At 47.7% G+C, this 19890-nt stretch overlaps 1 gene segment (V, D, J or C); it reads left to right on the forward strand.

Moving 5' to 3' along the window:
- LOC112397468 (T-cell receptor alpha chain C region-like) overlaps positions 1 to 18972 on the forward strand; it is a 206179-nt gene extending 187207 nt beyond the window's left edge. The window contains 4 exon segments of the C gene segment in view: positions 14789 to 15043; positions 16569 to 16613; positions 17487 to 17594; positions 18412 to 18972. Coding sequence covers positions 14789 to 15043; positions 16569 to 16613; positions 17487 to 17593 — 407 coding nt within the window.
- The last annotated feature ends 918 nt before the right edge of the window (positions 18973 to 19890 follow it).

The raw sequence follows: 19890 nt of genomic DNA on the forward strand, positions 1-19890 counted from the left end.
CAGAGATTATGTCCCTTTGCACTAAACATTATTCAAGAAGAGTCAGTGAAGTGCAGAGAAAGGAGCCCAGGGCTTCTGGTTGCAGTCTAGAGTTCTAGATTTGATTGAGCCCCAACAGGCGGTGTGACGCTGAACAAGTCATTGCCCCTCTGTGTGCCTCAGACTCTTCCATTGTGAGATGAGAGGGTGGAAGCCCTCAAAATCTGTGATTCTTACTCCTATACCATCCTAGAGTTTATAAAACCCCAGGGTGTGGACTCATGGCTATTTCACAAACAAGTTCTATAACACTAAAAAAAACCTTGTTAATCAATCATTTAACTTAACATATAAATCATAACCACCACCTCAGTTTCTATGATGTGTAGATACGATACTAGGGGCATGACAGACAGTACTGTTTATCTTCAAACAACTAAGCATCAAGGAACAGTATTCCTATTTTACAGAAAAGGACACTGAGGCTCAGAGAAGTAACTGCCCAAGATCCCAGGGTTAGTGAGTGGAAGGGTCTAGATTCAAACCACGGTCTGCCTGCCTGATCTCAAAGCTTACTCTTTCTACTACATTATGTCACAGACCCTGTGCCAGGGCTTACCTAGAAATGAGAGAGGATGCCAATCAGAGTTAGTAAGGAAATACATGGAATTTATCTTTTCCATTCTTAGATACTGCCATGACTTGAGACATGGAGCTTTGGGAAATCTTGACTTGGATGCCCCAAATCTAAAGCGTTCTCTTCCCTTTTTAATGAGGAAACAAGTAGTACAGGGGCTGCTGGGAGAATTACCCCAACGGGAGAGGAGACAGAAGAGCTGGCAGCAGCCACCTCCTTATTCTGACTCTCCCTTCCCCTCACAATTTCTTGTATTTTCCCCATGCAGACCAGTGTCCAGTGTAACCCATCTATAAGTGCCTGACTCATTTGTGAGTTATAGAAATATGCAACATTGAGTACACTTTGGACATTGCTGGATCATAGAACTTTTAGCTCTGAAAGGGAAATCCAAACCTCTTTTTTTCCAGTGAAGAAATTAAGACCCAGAGAGGTTGATTGAATTGTCCATTATCATGAAATCAGTGAGAACTAGGGCTGGGATGAAAACGTGGGGATCCTGGTCCCTGAGCCATATTCCATGACTACTGTTTGGTGAACTAACCCTTCCAGTAGGTAGGAGGTATGAGATTGTTCATGAATAGGAAGAAACCAGATGGATTTACTGGGAGAATATAAAAAATTGCTCCTTATTATGGCTCCCTGGGCCTGCTTCAAGGCTATGGTTAAAAAATGGAAGGGGGCTTCCCTGGTGGCGCAGTGGTTGAGAGTCCGCCTGCCGATTCAGGGGACACGGGTTTGTGCCCCAGTCCAGGAAGATCCCACGTGCCGCGGAGCGGCTGGGCCCGTGAGCCGTGGCCGCTGAGCCTGCGCGTCCGGAGCCTGTGCTCCGCAACGGGAGAGGCCACAACAGTGAGAGGCCCGCAAACCGCACAAAAAAAAAAAAAAAAAAAAAAAAAAAAAAGGAAGGAAAAGGAAGCAGTCTATTTTGTCACAGCACAAATCACTGTGGGAAATAGTGGAGGCTCCAAAGTTGTCTTCGGGACAGGAACAAGGCTATTTGTTGAAGCAAGTAAGTTCCTTGAAATAGCCTGATTTTTATTACAGTTGAAGGATATCTGTTTTCACTGATTTTCCCCCAAGGGTTTTGTGTGCTATTTAAGTAAGAAAATAGTTTGGTGATAGTAATGTTGCATTATATGTATCCACGAGCCTCATTCATGCCAGAAACATGTAGTAAACACTTAGTAAGTGTGCATGGACATAACTACCCTAGGTCCCATCTAGAACTGAAACTCTGTAATTACACAAATGGCTTTTTCAACCTGAATATTCATGACATTTTTTATATAATCTACTGCATACAAAGCAGGATTTCCTATTGAGTTGTGACTTATTTCTTGTCATCTTCCAATGGTCTTAGAAATGAAGGTTAAAGAGTAAAATTACACGCCTCTTCCCACTTGGGCACATGTACAGAAACTCGGGAACATGCTTAGTAACTAACTTGTGTGTGACTCAGGAATCCCCGGCTATAGTCCAGCTATAGGGCACCATTTGTATAGAGTTGGCCCGGTTATAGGGTACCATTTTGTATAGAGTTATGTCAGAGTGTGAACACAGGTTATCAGAAATTCGTATTTGGAACTGGCACCCAACTTTTGATCAGCCCAAGTAAGTCAGCTCTCCAGAAATGTGTAACCCCGCCTCCAGCATTGGGTTTATATTTATATATGTAGCATTTGCTCTGCTCTATCATAGAATATTATGATGATGATCATTATTATTGTCACATCATCATTATTATTATTACCACTACTGCTTTGTTGTTATTGACCATAACAATACTGCTAACTCGGAATATATTTTTTCTGCCATATTATTCGTTTTACCCCTTAAGGAGAATCAATGTCAAGGTATCAGGAGAAAAATGTTCGAGTTTCCTTTGCAGTCAAGTACTTGTTCATTCAGTTGCCCCCTCTCTGCTGAGGGTCCATAGGAACTTCACGATGTCGTGGTTTTTATGCTGCCTCCTGATTATCTCTTTGAGTCGCTTCCTTGGTTTTTCCCTGCCTAAGCACTTAGGTTTTGCAGCTCATATTTACCAAAAGTATACTTAGCTTTTAACCTCTCCCACAACTGGCCTTCTTGTCCCAATAATTATGCACGGTAAAAGTCAGTTCAACTCAGTAAGTGCGTATTGAGTATCATCAAGCCAGGGGCCATAGGTGGTTTAAAATGAAACAAACAAACCAAGAAAAGAAGAAGCATAAGATGTGGTTCTTGCTCTCAAGAACTTCCAGTCTTGTCAGAAAAACAAAACACTCATCTGTTAAAAGTCTAATAACAATTTATATGTGGGTGCACCAAGCAGTGTGCTGTGTGTGGTCATGTGCAGGACCTGGGACCCTACTGACTGGAGACAGGACAGCAGTGACAACGGACAGTCCATATTCCCTGGCAGAGAGCACGCAGGATTCCACCCCTGTGTTTCTGGAAAAGGATTTAAGACTGTTATCTGCTGAGATGTTTGACTTTCTTGACAGAAAGGCCCCCATGACAGAAAGCAGCCTTGACTTAGGTGAGGATAGAAATAGTAGAAACAGGAATGAGTCAGGCGTGAGTCACCCAGAAATCTCGCTCAGCCCCAGAGAGGATGCGGTGACTCTGAGTCACGCTGAAGCATGTTTTTAGCGTGTGCCCTGGCCTGGCTTGCTGGAAATGCTCTTGCTCCTACTCTTTCTGGCAAAGTGAAAAATACATTTGTGCATATTCCCCTAAGGCAATGGCGCCTTCGTCTCAGGCGGGGCAGCTGAGGTGGGAAAATGCAGGCTGCTGCCTGGTATCTTTCTTCTTTTTTCTTTTTTTTTTTTTAATTTACTTACCTATTTATTTATTTATTTTGGCTGCATTGGGTCTTCGTTGCTGCGCATGGGCTTTCTTTAGTTGTGGCAAGCGGGGGCTACTCTTCGTTGCAGTGCGCGGGCTTCTCATTGTGGTGGCTTCTCTTGTTGCGGAGCATGGGCTCTAGGCGCACGGGCTTCAGTAGTTGTGGCTCGTGGGCTCTAGAGCACAGGCTCAGTAGTTGTGGCTCGCAGGCTCAGTAGTTGTGGCACCTGGGCTTAGTTGCTCCGCAGCTTCCCGGACCAGGGATCGAACCCGTGTCCCCTGCATTGGCAGGTGGATTCTTAACCACTGCGAGGGAAGTCCCACTGCCTGGTATCTTTAGAAACACGTACACCCACCCGGCCTATGTAGGAGGCAGGTTTTTCACCAAGTTTTGTAAAGGTTCTGTGTTTCCCAGAGGAGAAATAGCCAGAGGCTGTTTGTTGATGGCTGTGATGAGGAAAATGGAGGTGATGCGTAGCATCAGGGCTGAAGCTGCTACAGCCACTAGGGAATCTCCCTCCTGTGCTTAGAGCACCCATCAGAAGGAAAAGGTTAGGATCAGCCTTCCCAGGATCCCAGCTTTTAGAGCTACTGGGAAGCGTGTGTGTCTTCCATGAGAGGGTGGGCAAACCCAGGACCTTTTTGTAATGCACTTTCCCAGAGTGTGATTATGGGAACAGATTCACTTTTGGAAAGGGGACTCGAGTATTGGTCACACCAAGTAAGTGAGCCGGGATCCTCCTGGACATACGACCCCTCCCCCACCCACCGCTCTTCCTACCCCGTAGGTACCGGACAACTTCTTATGTCCATGGGAGGGCAGAGGGCATGTCCTCCATCAATGCCACCCCTAATGTCCTTAGAAGCTCACTGTGTCAAACCTTCGTGTGCCCCTTGTTTCTTCCACCCTCCCTTCCTCTCAGCATCTCCACTGACAATATATTGAATAATATAAAAATCTCCTTTGCCGCCCATCCTGGGAGCACTTGTATCTAACAGAAGAGTAGCAGAGTCACACCTTGCTGTGGCCCCAGGCAAGCAGGGTGGTGCTGGAGGTACAGCTGCTGGGGAGTTGCTGCCCTGCTTCTCGACTGACAGGAGCGTGTGTTTTCTCCTGGGTAGAGGAGGTGAGGAGCTCTTCTAGTCCCCGGTCCCTGGCTCCCATCACCACCCCTTGGCTCAGGGTTCCAGGACAGCTGTGGGAGATTCCTGCAACTCTGGGGGCGTTGGCCAGCGTTTCCCCAGATTGTTGCCCCAACCACTGGAGCAATAGGTAGAGGGAGGTCACGTGAGACTGGTTTTGGCAAAGGCTTCCCTCGCTGTGTGTATCAGGAAGTAACTATGGACTTATATTTGGAAGAGGGACCAGGCTTGTTGTTCATCCATGTGAGTATTATAGAAACAGGCAAGGGATATTTTGTAGACAGAGGATATATGATGGAAGGATACTGCAAAAATGAGGGAGTCTGTGACTGGGCTGCTCCATCGTGAAAGAGCCCTTTGCTGTCTGGGAGTAACTTACCATTGTATCAGGTCTAATGAAATGATTGAGGCTGTGCTGGACAAGGGTTTTGCACAGTGCGTGCAGAGGACAAATCACCAAGGTTTGAGAAAAGAGGCTTCACTCTTGGTTAGGTTTCTGAAGCAGAACTGTCTTCTTGGCAGCCAAGGGGTCCATCCTGCCCTTCAACCCCGTGGCTGAGAATCTCTCGCCACGTCCCTTTGGATCCATGAGATATCTGTTGCACATGACAGCATCCCAACCAGAATGCTGAGGCACCCTGGGGTGCTGGAGAGGGCGGTGGGCAGGGACAGGTCTCCTCTGGCTACAAGAAGCCTCATCCCTTCCCTCAGTGGAAAGCATTGCTGGGAACCACCATATTATTAGCTACTATTTACTGAATGCCTGACATGTGCCAGTGACTATACTCTGTCCTTCAAAGAATTTCTCATTCAGTGCTCACATCCATCCTAATGCTAGGTAACTGGTATTAGGCCTATTTTACAGATGAAGAAACAGAGGCTTGGGGCAAGTAGCTTGCCCAAGATCACACAGCTAGGAATAATAGGGCTAGAAGTTAACTCTAATCTATTTGACTCCGAGGCCTTACTGTTAACCATGCCACCACACTGCCACCACTGCCCCTCCTGCACTCTGTGAAGGAAGACCCCAGACCTCAAAGGCTACCTGTCTGGTCCTTGGTTTGCCTATCCTGAGCCTTCTTGCCATGGTGACCATGGCAGCTTTGGTCCAGGACTTAGCATTTCTGAAGAGATGAGTAAAGTCATTGAATTGGGTTGGTAGGATGCAAGTATGGCAGGGAGGGAAGCAGAAACCTAGGGGGACTGATTATTGGGCATAAAGTGACACAGAGAGAAATTTATCATCAAAACGATGAAACAGGGCTTCCCTGGTGGCGCAGTGGTTGAGAGTCCGCCTGCCGATGCAGGGGACACGGGTTCGTGCCCCGGTCCGGGAAGATCCCACATGCCACGGAGCGGCTGGGCCCGTGAGCTATGGCCGCTGAGCCTGTGTGTCTGGAGCCTGTGCTCCGCAACGGAAGAGACCACAACAGTGAGAGGCCCGCGTATAGCAAAAAACAAACAAACAAACAAAAAACGATGGAACAGGCTGTTCAAAAGCTCCATTCCCAAGAGTGAAGGCTGTAAATGTGGGGCGGGAGGTGTGAAGCGCAGGCAGCCGCCCTGGATGGCAGAGGGCAGGTATTTGTACTGCATTGTACCAGGGCGTGGACACAAGCAGCAGAACACTCACTTTCGGGAGTGGAACAAGACTCCAAGTGCATCCAAGTGAGTGCCTGACCTTAGACTCCAGCCAAAGACACAGAAAGTCCCTACTCGGCTTTCTTAGATGTTGAGTCTGCACTTCCCGAGCTAATTTCTCATGATTCTTCATGAGGCTTGAATGTTTTGAAATTTGAATTCCCAGCCACTAGCTCAACAGTGGTTTATTTTCTAAAAGTAGTAATTGCCAATGGGGCCTGGCCTTTTCATCGTTACAGAGGCAGACTCTTTTGCCATTTCTAGATTCCTTTGAGACAAAAGACCTTCATCAGAAATCATGACTGATTATGCCAAAAAAAATTTATTTTTGTTACCATCTAGTTTTCATGAGAGGTGATAAGTTAAACTTCCTAAAGACCCTGGGCATGGAATACAGTCTCACAAAACTCCATATCTAATCAAGAGAGATAGGAAGAACTTAAGGCCTAAATGATCCAATAAAAACAATACTGGGTTTAGAAAATGGACCCATACAGAATTAAAAGATAAATGAAACGGTCCTAATAAAAGAAGGTAGAGGATAGGATTGCATTTAAAATGAATTAAAATAATTAGAGGGCTTTCATTCAACAAATATTTACCAAGCAACTATTATATTCTAAGCCCTGTAGAAGGAGGGAGGAGGGGAGGGAGGGAAATGCAGAGTCCCTGCCATCCAGGATCTCCCAGTGGGTAAACATCCGTGTAAAGAGACAATTAAGCCCAGTGTCACCACACTGTAGTGGAAGTACACACAAGTTGCGATGGAATAGCAGAAAGGAAGGCATCCCCGACCTCCTATCCTAGTTGTCTGGTACTTTCATGCATTGTGCACTGCACCATAAGCTCTGTGAGGTCAAGACCCTCTCTCATTCATCCTTACACCTCCACACTCCAGCACAATGCCTGATGCATAGGCATCACCTAAGAATGATTGTTGAAAAAATGCCTCTAGCTGGGAGACTCAGGGAAGGCTTCAGTGGAGGGATAGTAACTGTTTAGAACATATTGGTTTAGACAGTAGCAAGTATTCTCCAACAGAGTTGTTAGATTTCAAAACCGGGAGATTACAGAATCCATCTGAACGTGCGTGGGTGGCCGAAAGCCCACTTCTCTGGGGAAAACTTCCTCCATATTTATCTGTTCATTTGTGCACTTCACCAAAGCCTCTTCCCTGCCCTGGGTCAGTTCAGGCTACATTTAGAAAGCCTGAAACCCATCGTATTTCTAAAGAACCAGAGTTCAGAGGCATTAAGAACTACAATACCCTAAGAGGGAAGCAGCACAAATGGGGTTTAGCAGTAAAAAGGAGAGGTCTAATGATAAATACATGAAGTCTATGTCCCTACTTGAGTCGCCACCCAGGAAACTTTTCTCCATTTGTTCTAAGGAAACTTTTCTCCTTTAGGACCAGAACCTTCTTTGAAGTACACAGCTCTAAGGTGTGTAGGAAGGTGTGTGGAAAGAAAACCAATAAATTCACATTTGGGAAAGGCTTTAAAGCTGCTATTGTTCCCAGTAGGTAAACCCTGCAAAGTGTTGGGGTGATGTGGTCTTGCATAATGACTGCATACGTATCTGCCCTCGAGCCATTCCTGACAGTGGCAGGAAAATTTGTTACATATGAAGCTGTTTCATAATGATTAGAAAGAAATAATCAGCATTAATGAGGCCCCTAATTGTGTCCGTAGGAGTTGGTAGGAGAACAAACAGATTCAGGACAGAAAGCTTAAGGATAAAATTAGGCTGAAATTTAGGATGCATTTTAAATTCTTTGAACTAGAAAAGGGACTTCCAGGGAATGTGTATCTAAACCTGTACATGTTCCACAGAGGTTAAGGGGTGTTTTAAGAAAAAAAATTCTTGAGTAAGTTTAAGAAGCTCTAAATTTCTTTATTGTAAGACTTCTCAGAGCCTTTAAAATGCTACTGTGTACTGCTGGTCTTCAGGACTGAACTATGCTATACAGAGTTTTCCAAACTTCTTTGAGCTTAGAATCTTTTTTTGCAGAGAAACTTAGGACTAGAGTTCTGTGAATTTCTCACTGAGAAGGACTTGTCTAAACTACTCTCAAACTTTGGAGGTTTTTTTTTTGGTCCCCATATGAATGTCAACCCTAATCTTAGAACCCTCCAGAGAAATAGATTCTCAGGCCCCATCCATAACTCACTCCTGATTCTCACAACCTTCCGAGTTAAGCAATCCTCCTTGTGCATTGTATGTGATATCCCTATGGCAATATTAGTCTCTCTCTCTCTGTCTCTCCCTTCAAAGACTAATAGAACTGCTTTCTAAAAGGAGAACTTTCATAGGCCTCCCTTCCATGAATTAAGCCCTACCCAAGGTTTTCCGTCTATTGCCGGTGCTGTGAATTTTCCCTCAAGATTCATTTCCCAGTTAATCCCTGGCTCTTCTCCAGACCCTTCCAATTGTCCTCCTTCACTTCCAGTGTGGAACCCAGAATGGGCATTCACCCTCCAGGAAGGCCTGACCTGCTTAAGGCCGGCTAGGAGGGAAAGGTCTGTGAGATTATTACACAGAAAACTGAGGAATTAGGACTCAGTGGGCCAGACTTTTTTCTTGTGCCAGAGAAAGGGGGATTTTGGAGGAGCCTGTAAAACAGGCACAGGAGACATTTCTGCCCCAGTGAAGCTGACCCTGCCAGGGGCTAGAGTTCTTGTAAAGCACCCTCCTAGTGTGTGTTGTCTGGTGGCTACAATAAGCTGATCTTTGGAGCGGGGACCAGGCTGACTGTACGCCCGTGTGAGTATGACGGTGCAAATGACCAGGGCAAAGTAAGTGACAACTTGTCTATGAGAAAACCAGCAATGATTTACGGTAAACTCGAGGATATGTGAAACACTCGTTTCCATTTCTACAAACTCTTCTGGTATCTTAAAATGTTCCCATTTCTCATACTAAAGACAGAAGTGCCAAGGGCCAGTTGAGGAAATGAAAATCTGAGGAGAATAATCTACGGAAACATAAAAAGAGTTGCAGATATTCAGTGCTTTCAAGCAAAACAGATAATGTCAGCACCAGATGATCTGAAGATTCAGGAAATTAGCTAAGTGCTCTTGGGGAAAGAGATGAGTTCACGGCAAACACAAATTCTCTTCTATTGCAGCAGGTAGCTAAATCCCGTGGATGGACTAATGAGCATGGTGTGGGGATACGTGCTCACAGAATCGTCCTCTCTGGAGCTTAGTAGAGCATTGAACCACTCCCAGGGTAAAAGTGACCCAGACCCCTATCTGAATGGCAAATATAACAAGGCACGGAGGCAGGATGGTGTGGGGCTCATAGCACAGCTTGGGAGGCTGTCAGACCTGGGGGAAAGTCTGGCTCTACCATCTCTAGCTAATTAAGTCTCCACTTTCTCAGTGGCAATATGACAATACCCACATCATAACAAGACAATACTCAGCATACAGCAAGTAATCAATAAATGGTAGCTTTACTAAATAATATTAATAATCATTATCATCATCATCAACAAGGCTTTGTTATTACTAAACCTTCATTATTGTAAAGGGAAAGGGGAATGACTTCCCTGGGAAATATGAAACCTAAGAAACAAAGACCCAGGGTGCCTTGTAGAATGGTGCCCTCCAAGTCTGGTGGGTTTTAGCAGGTTAACATCAGGAAGGTTATTGCAAGGACCTTACCCTCAGTGGGGATTCAGCAGTGGTAACAAGTTAAACTTTGGAGCAGGGACCAGACTAAGTGTCCAACCAAGTAAGTAATGTGGGGCACGGGTGGACATTGACAACTAATTCTTCTTTGTCCAAGATGCTGAGTTGAGCCCAGGTATTATCTTCTGTAGGATCCCAAATGGTTCTTTCCACCCATCCCAGAAAATCCTCTCATCCTGCGCTCAATGCTCAGGAAATATCCTTGGGCCACAACCTGAAGAATCATGAGTTAGGTGATGGGCAAGGAGTCCTGGACCTTTCACGAGAGGATCCAGGATCCTGCTGCCCTGAGCGGGGGGTTTTGCTCTACTGAATTCTTGGTTTAAGGAAACCACAACCTCCACCCGAGGGCACTACAGCAGGATGAGGCAGGAGGGGAAGGATTAAGAGACAAAGTCTCAACACAGAAGATCAGAAGGTATTACCTCAGAAGACTGTGACCCTCCGTCCCCTGTGAGAGACCAGTGTTTCTGCTACTGAAATAGGAGGTAGGGCCAGTGAGTTTCTGTAATGGTGTCACCTGCAGTGTGAATACCAGAGGAATGACCGATAAACACACATTTGGGAAAGGAACGCAAGTGGCCATAATATTTGGTGAGTCATTCTAGGTGGCACCATTTGCAACCCCATGGGCCAGTGTCACTAATCTTTTCCCCGGAGATATTAGTATTACTGTGGTAAGGCTAACTGTGGGTGTTACAACTAATTGTCTTACAGAGGCCTCTGTGAACGGGAAAAGCCACACTATCGATCTTGAAAATCTGTGTTTCTCTAGGTCAAACGCATTAAAATTTTACTCTAGTCATTCAGTGGCTAATTTTAAATGCCTTCTATCGTCAATCTATAAAATGTGAGACTGAGTATGAAGATATCTAAGATAGATGCCTGACCTGTCTCCAAATAGTATAAAAACTAGCCAAAGGGACCGAACTATTGTAAATTTAGCAACCTGAAATACATTTTAGTATCAACCAGCTGATGATGTCAACAGGCACAGTAGAGATACAGAGGAATGGAGTCCCAGCTGAAAAGTTGGCCTAGATGGAGAAGGTTTGATGCAGTAGAAAGGATTCGTTGAGTCTGAAGGATCGAGTAAGATCTGTCTGGGCAAAGCAAGGACAGGAGGGGACTTCCAGGCATAAGGAACACCAAGAAAGAAGGCATGATCTTGAGAGTGAACAAGGCATATGATTTTGGCCAAGTAAACACATCTAATAATGAAGTTAGATGGAGAGAAAGCCAAAGATAACTTTATAAACAATGGAGAAAAGGAATACTAGAGGCTTCAAGAGAATACAGTATTGATCACAAAACTTGGTATATAGTAAATAATAATAGATCATATATAGTACTTTTATTATTTTTAAAAAATATATATTTCTCTGAAATGGTAAACTGAATAAATACAAATTTGCTTCAAAGCCTTTAAAAAAAGAGAGAGAGAGAGAGAGAATACAGACAATTAGGGCCAGGACCAGCCAGTAGGAAACTGGGAATCCAATTCAGAAATGCAGACCAGAGGTGAAGGTGAGAGGGGCCAGCTTTTTCCATGGACGGCTTGTGGCCTAGACCTCCCCCTTCTTGCTCAGTGGGCTGTAAGAGCCCATCCCTCAGAGAAGGGGAAACCTAGGCTCTCTGTAATGGAGACCTTCAGAGTGGTATGGAGGTATTGCCTCCCAGATGCAATGTGGTAAGGGAACCAGAGTTTCCATTACTCCCGGTAAGTCTGCGCAGGCTCACTGCTTCCTGACGCTCGCCAGAGCCTCAGTGGAACTCAGACTCAGAGTCAGTGCTGCTAACTCACATTTTGGGTTCCTGGTGCCTAAATACCAAGAACAGATTTAGTGGTAAGGGAGCTTTCGATCACTGCTGTGCCCCTGGGGATCTAATGCGCTACAGCCTTCGGACATGTGCTTCTGCCGTTAGTTCCGAATTTAAATGAGCAGTTAGGAACTAGAATAGGTGACTTCCACACTGAAAAATTGATCCAGTCTTGCTAAGGCTACTTTCTGAGATGTCATCAGTGGTAGGAGGCGTTTATCTTGCTAAGGTGAAACAGGATGTCTCTCCTCCCAGGGCTCTGGCAGATGGACCCCTAAAGCCCTCCAAATTAACAGTGACTCATTCTTTGTTTTCAGACAAAAAGGTCGCACTAGAGGTACATGGGGCGTAAAAGTAAAAGGGGGCTTTAAAGAGTCAAGTTTAGGGATCAGTATCCAGCTTTTTTGACCAAAAGGTCTAATTAGCAGAAATTCTGCAAATCCGATAATCACTAGGCCGCTTGTTTATCCAACAATTATTTCTTGAGCCCCTAGTATATGGCAGAGACCAGGGACACAGCAGTAATCTAGGGACAGGCCTTTGCTGTCACAGAGCTTACATTCCAGGGAGCCAGTGTGAAGAGTTTGGTGTAGCTGTACTCATATAGGGCATATAAAGGATTTGAGAGAGGAAATTCAAGCTCTCCGATCATGGCAGCCCCTCAATGTCATGCCAGGAAGTGTGGGCATCATCCTATAGGCAATAGGGAGGCTCTGAATTATTTTGAAAAAAAAGTGACCCTATCAGCTCCACGTTTTAGACAAGTCGTTTGGATGATGAGCTCAAAGAAGAGATTGAAGTGTGGGGAGAGGGTGAGTAAGAGAGGAAATCAGGGGTAGGGAAGCCAGACAGGAGAAACCACAGCCAAAATGCACATAGGGAAGCCCAAAGGGTATCAACTGGTAAAAACAAGACTTGAAAGAGGCTAAAAATCACCTCAGTTCTTCTGACTTCACTAACTGCTCTTTCATTTTGATCTCTCACTAGCAAAGTTGAGCTACAATGGGTCTGCCCCGGTATCACCCCTCACAGAACTCAAGTTGGCTTTAAGTCTCACCCTCAGCCCCTGGTGCCTTTCGTCATGGTCCGTAGCATTGCTCACTCCAGACCAATGCTGTCCAATAGAACTTTCAATGACAATGGAAATATTCTGTCATTCCGCACTGTCCTATAGAGTAGGCATCACCCAAATGTAGCTACTGAGCTCTTAAAATGAAGGTTTATGGGTAATTGAATTGTTAATTTTACTTGATCTTGGTTAGTCTTAATTTCAATAGCCACAAGTAGCTAAAGACGATCACATTGGACAGTGCGGTCTAGACCTTCTCCAGCCTGACACCCCCCTGGCACTAGGACTTGAGTGAGAATTTAACCAGGACTCAAAGTTGGGCATCTGGCCCCCACAGTAACCCCCTTCCCCCTCTAAGGCCAACCTGTGTCTGGTGGCAGCTTAGCCTCTGCCTTCTTCCTGAGGCCACGTTCTCTCAGCACCTCCACACCCTTCCCTGTCCCCCTCCCCACCCTTCCCTGTCCCCCTCCCCAGTCCCACCCATGACCCCCGCTAATGACTAACAAATCCACTGGAGTGTGGTATTGGTTAATGGCTTCCCATCTCTCCCCTCCCAGGAAGAGATTTACACCATAGATCCTTAACCCATAGTGATGTCGGCCCCACAGGTGGATGGAGATTAGAGGGGAGCAGGCAGAATCCTTTGAAGCCAGAGGTTTGGATGTCGCTCACATGTGACCATGGACCCACCCCTGCTCTGCTGCTCCAGGGACAGCCCCACCACAGACAGCTCTGCCTTGACTCACCATCCCAAGGCCATGCCAAGGGCTGATGCCTCTGGTTTGGTGTCAAGCTGGATATCTGCATTGCCAAGGCCACCCTGGCTGGCTCAGCTAGTGGGGTGCATTATGCATCACTGGTCTGCAAAACTTTGCATGCGTGGTGGGGAGCTGGGGCAGCAGAGAACCACAGGGGCAGGAAGCTGTTGTCCCAACCCTGCTGTAAACTCTCTGGGTGGCCCTAACGTGTTAATCCTCCGGCCAAAGCTCAGCTTCCTCCTCCAAGGGCAAGAGGTCTGAAAGAATAAACACTGAGGGTTGCATTAAAGACACAAAATCCTATGAAAATACTAAAGAGTCATTCTCAGCACACTAAAGAAAAGCCTCCGGCAACTCCTGCTTCCTGGGGGGTGAAGAGTAGAAACTGTATTACTCGGTAGCACATTATTATGGCAGTCTCCTGGTAGTATCAAGAGCTACAATTACTAGAATTATTTCAGTATTTCACAGTTATTAAATATAATTCATATGGAGAAACTCTCATGGCTTCTCAGAATAGCCTGGTTAGGAAAGTGGATGAGGCAACATCCACATTTGACAGATGAAATTCCTGACACTCAAGGAGCTGGTGTGAATTGCTCAAGGCCTTGTATCTAGTAAATGGTAGAGCCAGGGCTTGGATGCAGATGTTCTGATGTAGCGTCTAAAACTTTTATCAGTGAGAGAAATCTCCTGGTGATGCGACCGATCTTCCAACTTCATGCCAGCCTATCGTAAAGCTCACATTCCTGTCAATGCCCAACCTTAGTGGGGGAGACCACCCCAGATTCTAAGACGTATGGTTTGCTTTGCTGGATATCTTTTCTACGCTCGCTTTGTCCTGCCAGAATTATGTTGTCGCTTACTATTCCTACTGAGCTTTGAAGAAGTGCCCTTAAGCGGAAGAGTGGGCAGTATCCTTAAGTAGCCCTGCATTTCTGCTTTCCTTGAATGGCAGGCAGGGCCTGGTAGAGAGCATTCACTAAGAGCCTGGCTGGCCTCTTGGCCAGGACTCATGGTTTGTGCCTGTCCCTGAGTCCCGTCTGTTGCAAGCTGCTGGTGTCTACAATGTTCTTTCCCATCTAAAGCCTGACAAATGTGACTTGTCAGCCCTACAGAGCCCCATTCTTGCCCATCACTGGCATCTGGACTCAGGCCTGGGTTGGGGCAAGGAGGGAAATGAACATCTCCTAACCCGTGTCTTTTGCGTCCACAGATATCCAGAACCCCAACCCTGCTGTGTACCAGCTGAGAAGCCCCAAATCCAGCAACACCTCCGTCTGCTTATACACCGATTTTGAATCTCAAGCCAATGTGTCACAAGTCACGAGGCCCGTGGTGTTCAGCTCAGACAGCACCGTGCTAGACATGGGAGCCTTGGGTTCCAAGAGCAACGGGGTCGTGGCTTGGAGCAGCGGGACCGATTTGGGATGCGCAGACACCTTCAACCAGACCTTCTACCCCAACTCAGGTGAGTGCAGCCTTGGTGCCGGTCTAAGCTGAGTCTCCTCCTTCGAGAGGCCTGCTTGTTCTCGGGGCTCGGGTCCTTGGTATCTAAAAGCTGCTCTGATTGCTGGTCTCAGCCTCATCAATTGTCAGCAAAGCCCCCTCCCCTCTCTTTACCGAGCACCAGTGAATCCCATGCCGGCAGGCCACAGAACGTCCTGGGCAAAGAGCAGAGGGGGAGAGGCGAGGGGCACACTGGCCCTGAGGCTCACCCACTCTGAGTCCCCACCCCCCTGGCTCCGCTCAGCCCCTTACTGCTCCTCCAGGCCCCGCCCTGATGCACTTCTCCAAGATCCCTCCCCTTATTTCTCCCTCTCTGCCAAAGGTCTCTCCCAGCTCCTAACCTCACTCATTCATTCATTCATTCACTCAGCGATCACTGATTGTGTATTACAACATGCCAGCTGCTGCCGTGGAGGAGCAAACACATCAGCAAACACATGGGTGTGCCCCGAGCAAGCCCCATTCCCGTTGGGGGAGACCAACCATCAGCAAGTGGAAAACTCCAGATTGTAATACGTGCTTTAACTTGGAGTTGGGGAAACAGCCACCTTAGGGACAAAAGTCACAGAAGGGCTCTCTGGGGAAATGCTATCTGAGCTGAGATTTCAAGGCTAAGAAGGTACCAGCCATGCCAAGGGCAGAGAAAGGACCCTATAGAGGCCTGAGCCAGGAGCTCAGTGAGAAAGGAGAAGGGCAGGCGTAAATGAGATGGAAGAGGTAGGCAAGGGCCACATCACGGGGCGCACCCGTCATGAGAGGGAGACACTGTTCTAGGTACAATGAGAAGCTTTTGATTGGCTATAAACAGGGGAATGACATCCAATTTACTTTTTTTAAAAATCACTCTGACCGCTGAGTGGAAAATGGATGGTAGGAGCCAAGAGTAGAAGCAGAAAAGAAGCCCTTGCAGCAGAGAGATGATGGAGGGCAGGACGGGCTTGTGGCAGGGGAGTTAAATGCCCATGCCCAACACTATTTGGGATCCAAAGGTAGAGCCATGCAGGGATGAGAAGGAAAAGAGGGCATCAAGGAAGGTGGCTGGATTTTATTTCTGAGCAGCTGTGTCAGTGGTAATGCTGTTTACTGAGTCAGAGGAAACAAACAAACAAATTTGGGATGCAGGGGTCAAAACTTTGTGGAACACATGAAAGCATCTATACCCCTCATGGCACTTGTCACTGTGTCTGTCTTACTTCCTCTATCAGACTCCAGACTGGAACTCGCCCAAGGGCAGGGTCTGACAGCTCCTTAGGGCCTTGTGTTCTCCAGTGTTCATTAAGTGAATAAAATGGTGCCCAAAAGCCAGGGTGTTGGTCCTTCAGGGGTCAGTGGCTCATCCCAGCAGGTGCCCATATGGGACAGGTTCTCTCAGATCTCTGCACAAGGAAGAATGGAGAGGCTGGAGACATTCAGCAGCCCAACTTCTGGGGTGGGAGAGTCAGCACGCTCGGGACTCTAAGAAAAATGTCTTTGTTTGTTCCTTTTAGGAAGTCCCTGCGATGCCAAGATAGCAGAGAAAAGCTTTGAAACAGGTAAGGGAGGGGTCTGTCCTGGCTTCACACAGGTTTGTGGAGGCGATGAACCCACAATTACTGGGACGGGATAGAGGTGACGAGAAGGAATGTGTGGATCTAGGAACGAAGTTCTGAGAAACAAGAACGGCAGTCCGAGCCCTCGTTAGAGCTGCCTGGGGACATTCTTAAATCCCTAGATTCCTCTCACCATCTCCAATTTTCTTTTCCACTCTATGTACTTTGAGGATGAGTCTAGTTTTGCTAGACCAGTGACTCACTCCTAGGCCTCTGTATTCCTTTCAATAGCTCCACTGTCAGCACAGCTCAAGAGAGCTTCTGGGTGGCCCAGGTGTGAAATCTCTGACCAGCTTTTGTGTAGCCCTAGACTAACCAGGTCACCGTGAAGACATTTTCCCTCCATAGCCAGGGGGTTTTGCCTTCTTTCGAGAAGAGCAGCAGGACTCTCGTAGGCCGTGACCTTGTCTCTCAAAGATCCTCACCCCTCCTCACCACCCACCCTGGGCCCATATTCATTGCCATTTGAGCCATTTGTACTGAGTGAGTCATCCGTCTTGTGGTTCAGCCGCTAGATTCTCACTAAGGGGCCCAGACCCAGGGGGCTGCGTGTGATAAGTTCTGAGCACCCACCATCCCCATCCACGGCGGGGCTCAGAAATAAAGAGTAAATGCAGTCAGTGTTTCCCTTTGGAAATGAAATGCTGTTGACCCTGGAAGGATGTACAAATATATGTATGAGGGGATGTGCACCAAAGCTCAAAGGAAGAGGCAGATCCAGGCGCCGAAGCACGCCCCACTCCCCACCCTGCTTTTGGTGTCACGGGGGCTGTGCAGACCTGTGCCCATGACTGCTGTGGCCCCTTGGTTTTGCAGATATGAACCTAAACTTCCAAAACTTGTCAGTGATTGGCTTCCGCGTCCTCCTCCTGAAAGTGGTCGGGTACAACCTGCTCATGACGCTGCGGCTGTGGTCCAGCTGAGGTGAGCCGGCATCTTAGCCGGGAGGTGGGGTCTGGGGGTGGGTCCCCAAAGCTAACCTCCCCCAGGCTCTTGCTTTTAGGTCCTAAGTCTGGGCCCACCAGACTCCTCCTTTTTCTTTCCTGTTAGGAGTTCCTCTTGTTAATAGCAATGGCCCAAGACACTTGATAAACACAGTACCCTCCTCAGGTGACATTAGTCACCTCGCTTGAGCCATGTCTCCCCTACAAAGTATGAGGAACAGTTGTTATTCTCCTCATTTTGGAAATGAAGAAACTGAGGCCAAGTAATATCAAGGGCCACACAGCTAATGAGGGAAACTTAGGAGAAACTTAGGACCCAGACTCATTCATACCCACACCTTCTATCATATCCCTTTCGCTGCAAATCCTAAAAGGGCGGCCCCCAATTCCTTTCCTCTGGCCCTCTGACCCCAATATGGTGAGACGGTATTGTATTCATTATCCACCCTAATCCTGGCTGGAGTCTCCAGACCCTTCGCCCCCAGTACCCCAGGTCATCCCACTGACAAGAGCATCCCATCAAAAAGAACTGGTGGGGGGCTTCCCTGCTGGAGCAGTGGTTAAGAATCCGCCTGCCAATGCAGGGGACACGGGTTCAAGCCGTGGTCCGGGAAGATCCCACATGCCGCGGAGCAACTAAGCCCGTGCGCCACAACTACTGAGCCCGCGTGCCACAACTACTGAAGCTGGGACCCATTTGCTCCTAGAACTCTACAAACAGAGGCATCCCCATCACATCCCTAACTGTCCTGCATCTCCGCAGTATGCAGCCTGACTTCTGTTCTTTCTCCTCCCAGGTCTCCAAGAACGTGAGAGCCCCGTGCTCCCTCTCCCCTTGTTCCTTGTCGCCCCTCCTCTCCCTCTTCAAGCAGAGAGGTGCACTCTGCCCCCGTGGACAAGAAGGCTCCCTCCACCTCTCTGGCCCCACTGGCAATACCACCAACTGGGTCCTACCAGATATTCGTGATCAAGACGCTGAAGAGCTGCCCAGCACTGTTGCCACCCCCTCTGCTCCCTCACTGCTGCCTGTCACTGCCTGGCATTCTCAGCAAAGACGGAGGCCACTGCAGCCTCTCCTGGCTGTGGGGAAACTCCCTCCCCGCCCCACCCCTCCCCGAGACTGCCTCTGATGTCCCACTGAAGGATGGATCCCAGTGGGTTCTCTTGGGCTCTAGCTCTTGGAGATGTTGTGTGCTGTTTATATTTTTTACACAGTGTTCATAAAGAAATACATATCACCCTTTTCCCCAAGATGTGGGGGAGATTATCTCATGATCTAGGCCCTGCTCTGCTTGTGTATCTGAGCCACGTTGTATATCCTGCTGCCGTGCCTTCATTAAAAGCAATTTGGAAGAGCAGAGGCTGTGCTCCTGTTTGATTGGATTTGGTCGGGATCGTCTTCGGCCTGCTGTGGCTCACTAGCTGGGCAGAAAGAAACCAAGGCGTTTATCCATGATGACATTCAGGGAGCCTGACTCAACAAGCTGCTTCAGTCCACCTCTTCATAGAAAAACCTCTGAAAAATTCCACTTAGAAGGCTGTACTGGGGGCCAGGTGAACCCGTTGAAAAGCTCGGGTCCCTGCTCTTCCATGGGGCCACCCGTAGCAGGAGGCCCATGTACATGGGTGGTAATGACCTGGAGTTGAAATTTGGCAGACAGGGACCACACAGCAAGTGTCCCCAAAAGGCCACCCACTGTCTCCTGCCCTGAAGCAACATTTCCTTTGCCTTTCCTTTCAGACTGGATTCCCGTTGAAACAGTGCATTGACCTACAAATTCATGGCTGGGAACCACCCACCATTCCACTGCCTGGGTCCCAACCCAAGGCCCAGCCCGTTGGAGTGCCCAGTCTAGGAGTGGGGGAAGCGGGTAGAAGATTTTGACCCTAGCCACACTTTCTACTCCCACCACCCTGGATGTGAGAATGAGAAAAGCAGAGATGAGCTCTCTCCCCGCAAGCCCAGGGACTCAGCCAAGGAGAGTAGAAGTCTCAAGCCCTCACCTAGAGCACAGGTGATGGGATCCCCTGGGGCCCCTGGGGTTCTCCTGAGCCTCCTGCTGCCTAAGCATCTTTCCTGGGGTCACGGACGCTGATGGGAACACCCCTCAGAGACCACTCAGCCATCCACTTCACAATTACCACGATCAAGACCGAAGTCCAGTGCTTAACCATTCCCAGGGCAGTGGGGGGGGGGGGGGGGTGTCCCCATCCTCAAATACCTGTACAGTTCACCTGTGTGTCTCTGACCACACAGCCAGAAACATGCAAATCCT

This window comes from Neophocaena asiaeorientalis, unplaced genomic scaffold (genome assembly GCF_003031525.2).
Source record: "Neophocaena asiaeorientalis asiaeorientalis breed wild unplaced genomic scaffold, Neophocaena_asiaeorientalis_V1.1 scaffold27, whole genome shotgun sequence".
In the NCBI taxonomy this organism is placed as follows: domain Eukaryota; kingdom Metazoa; phylum Chordata; class Mammalia; order Artiodactyla; family Phocoenidae; genus Neophocaena; species Neophocaena asiaeorientalis.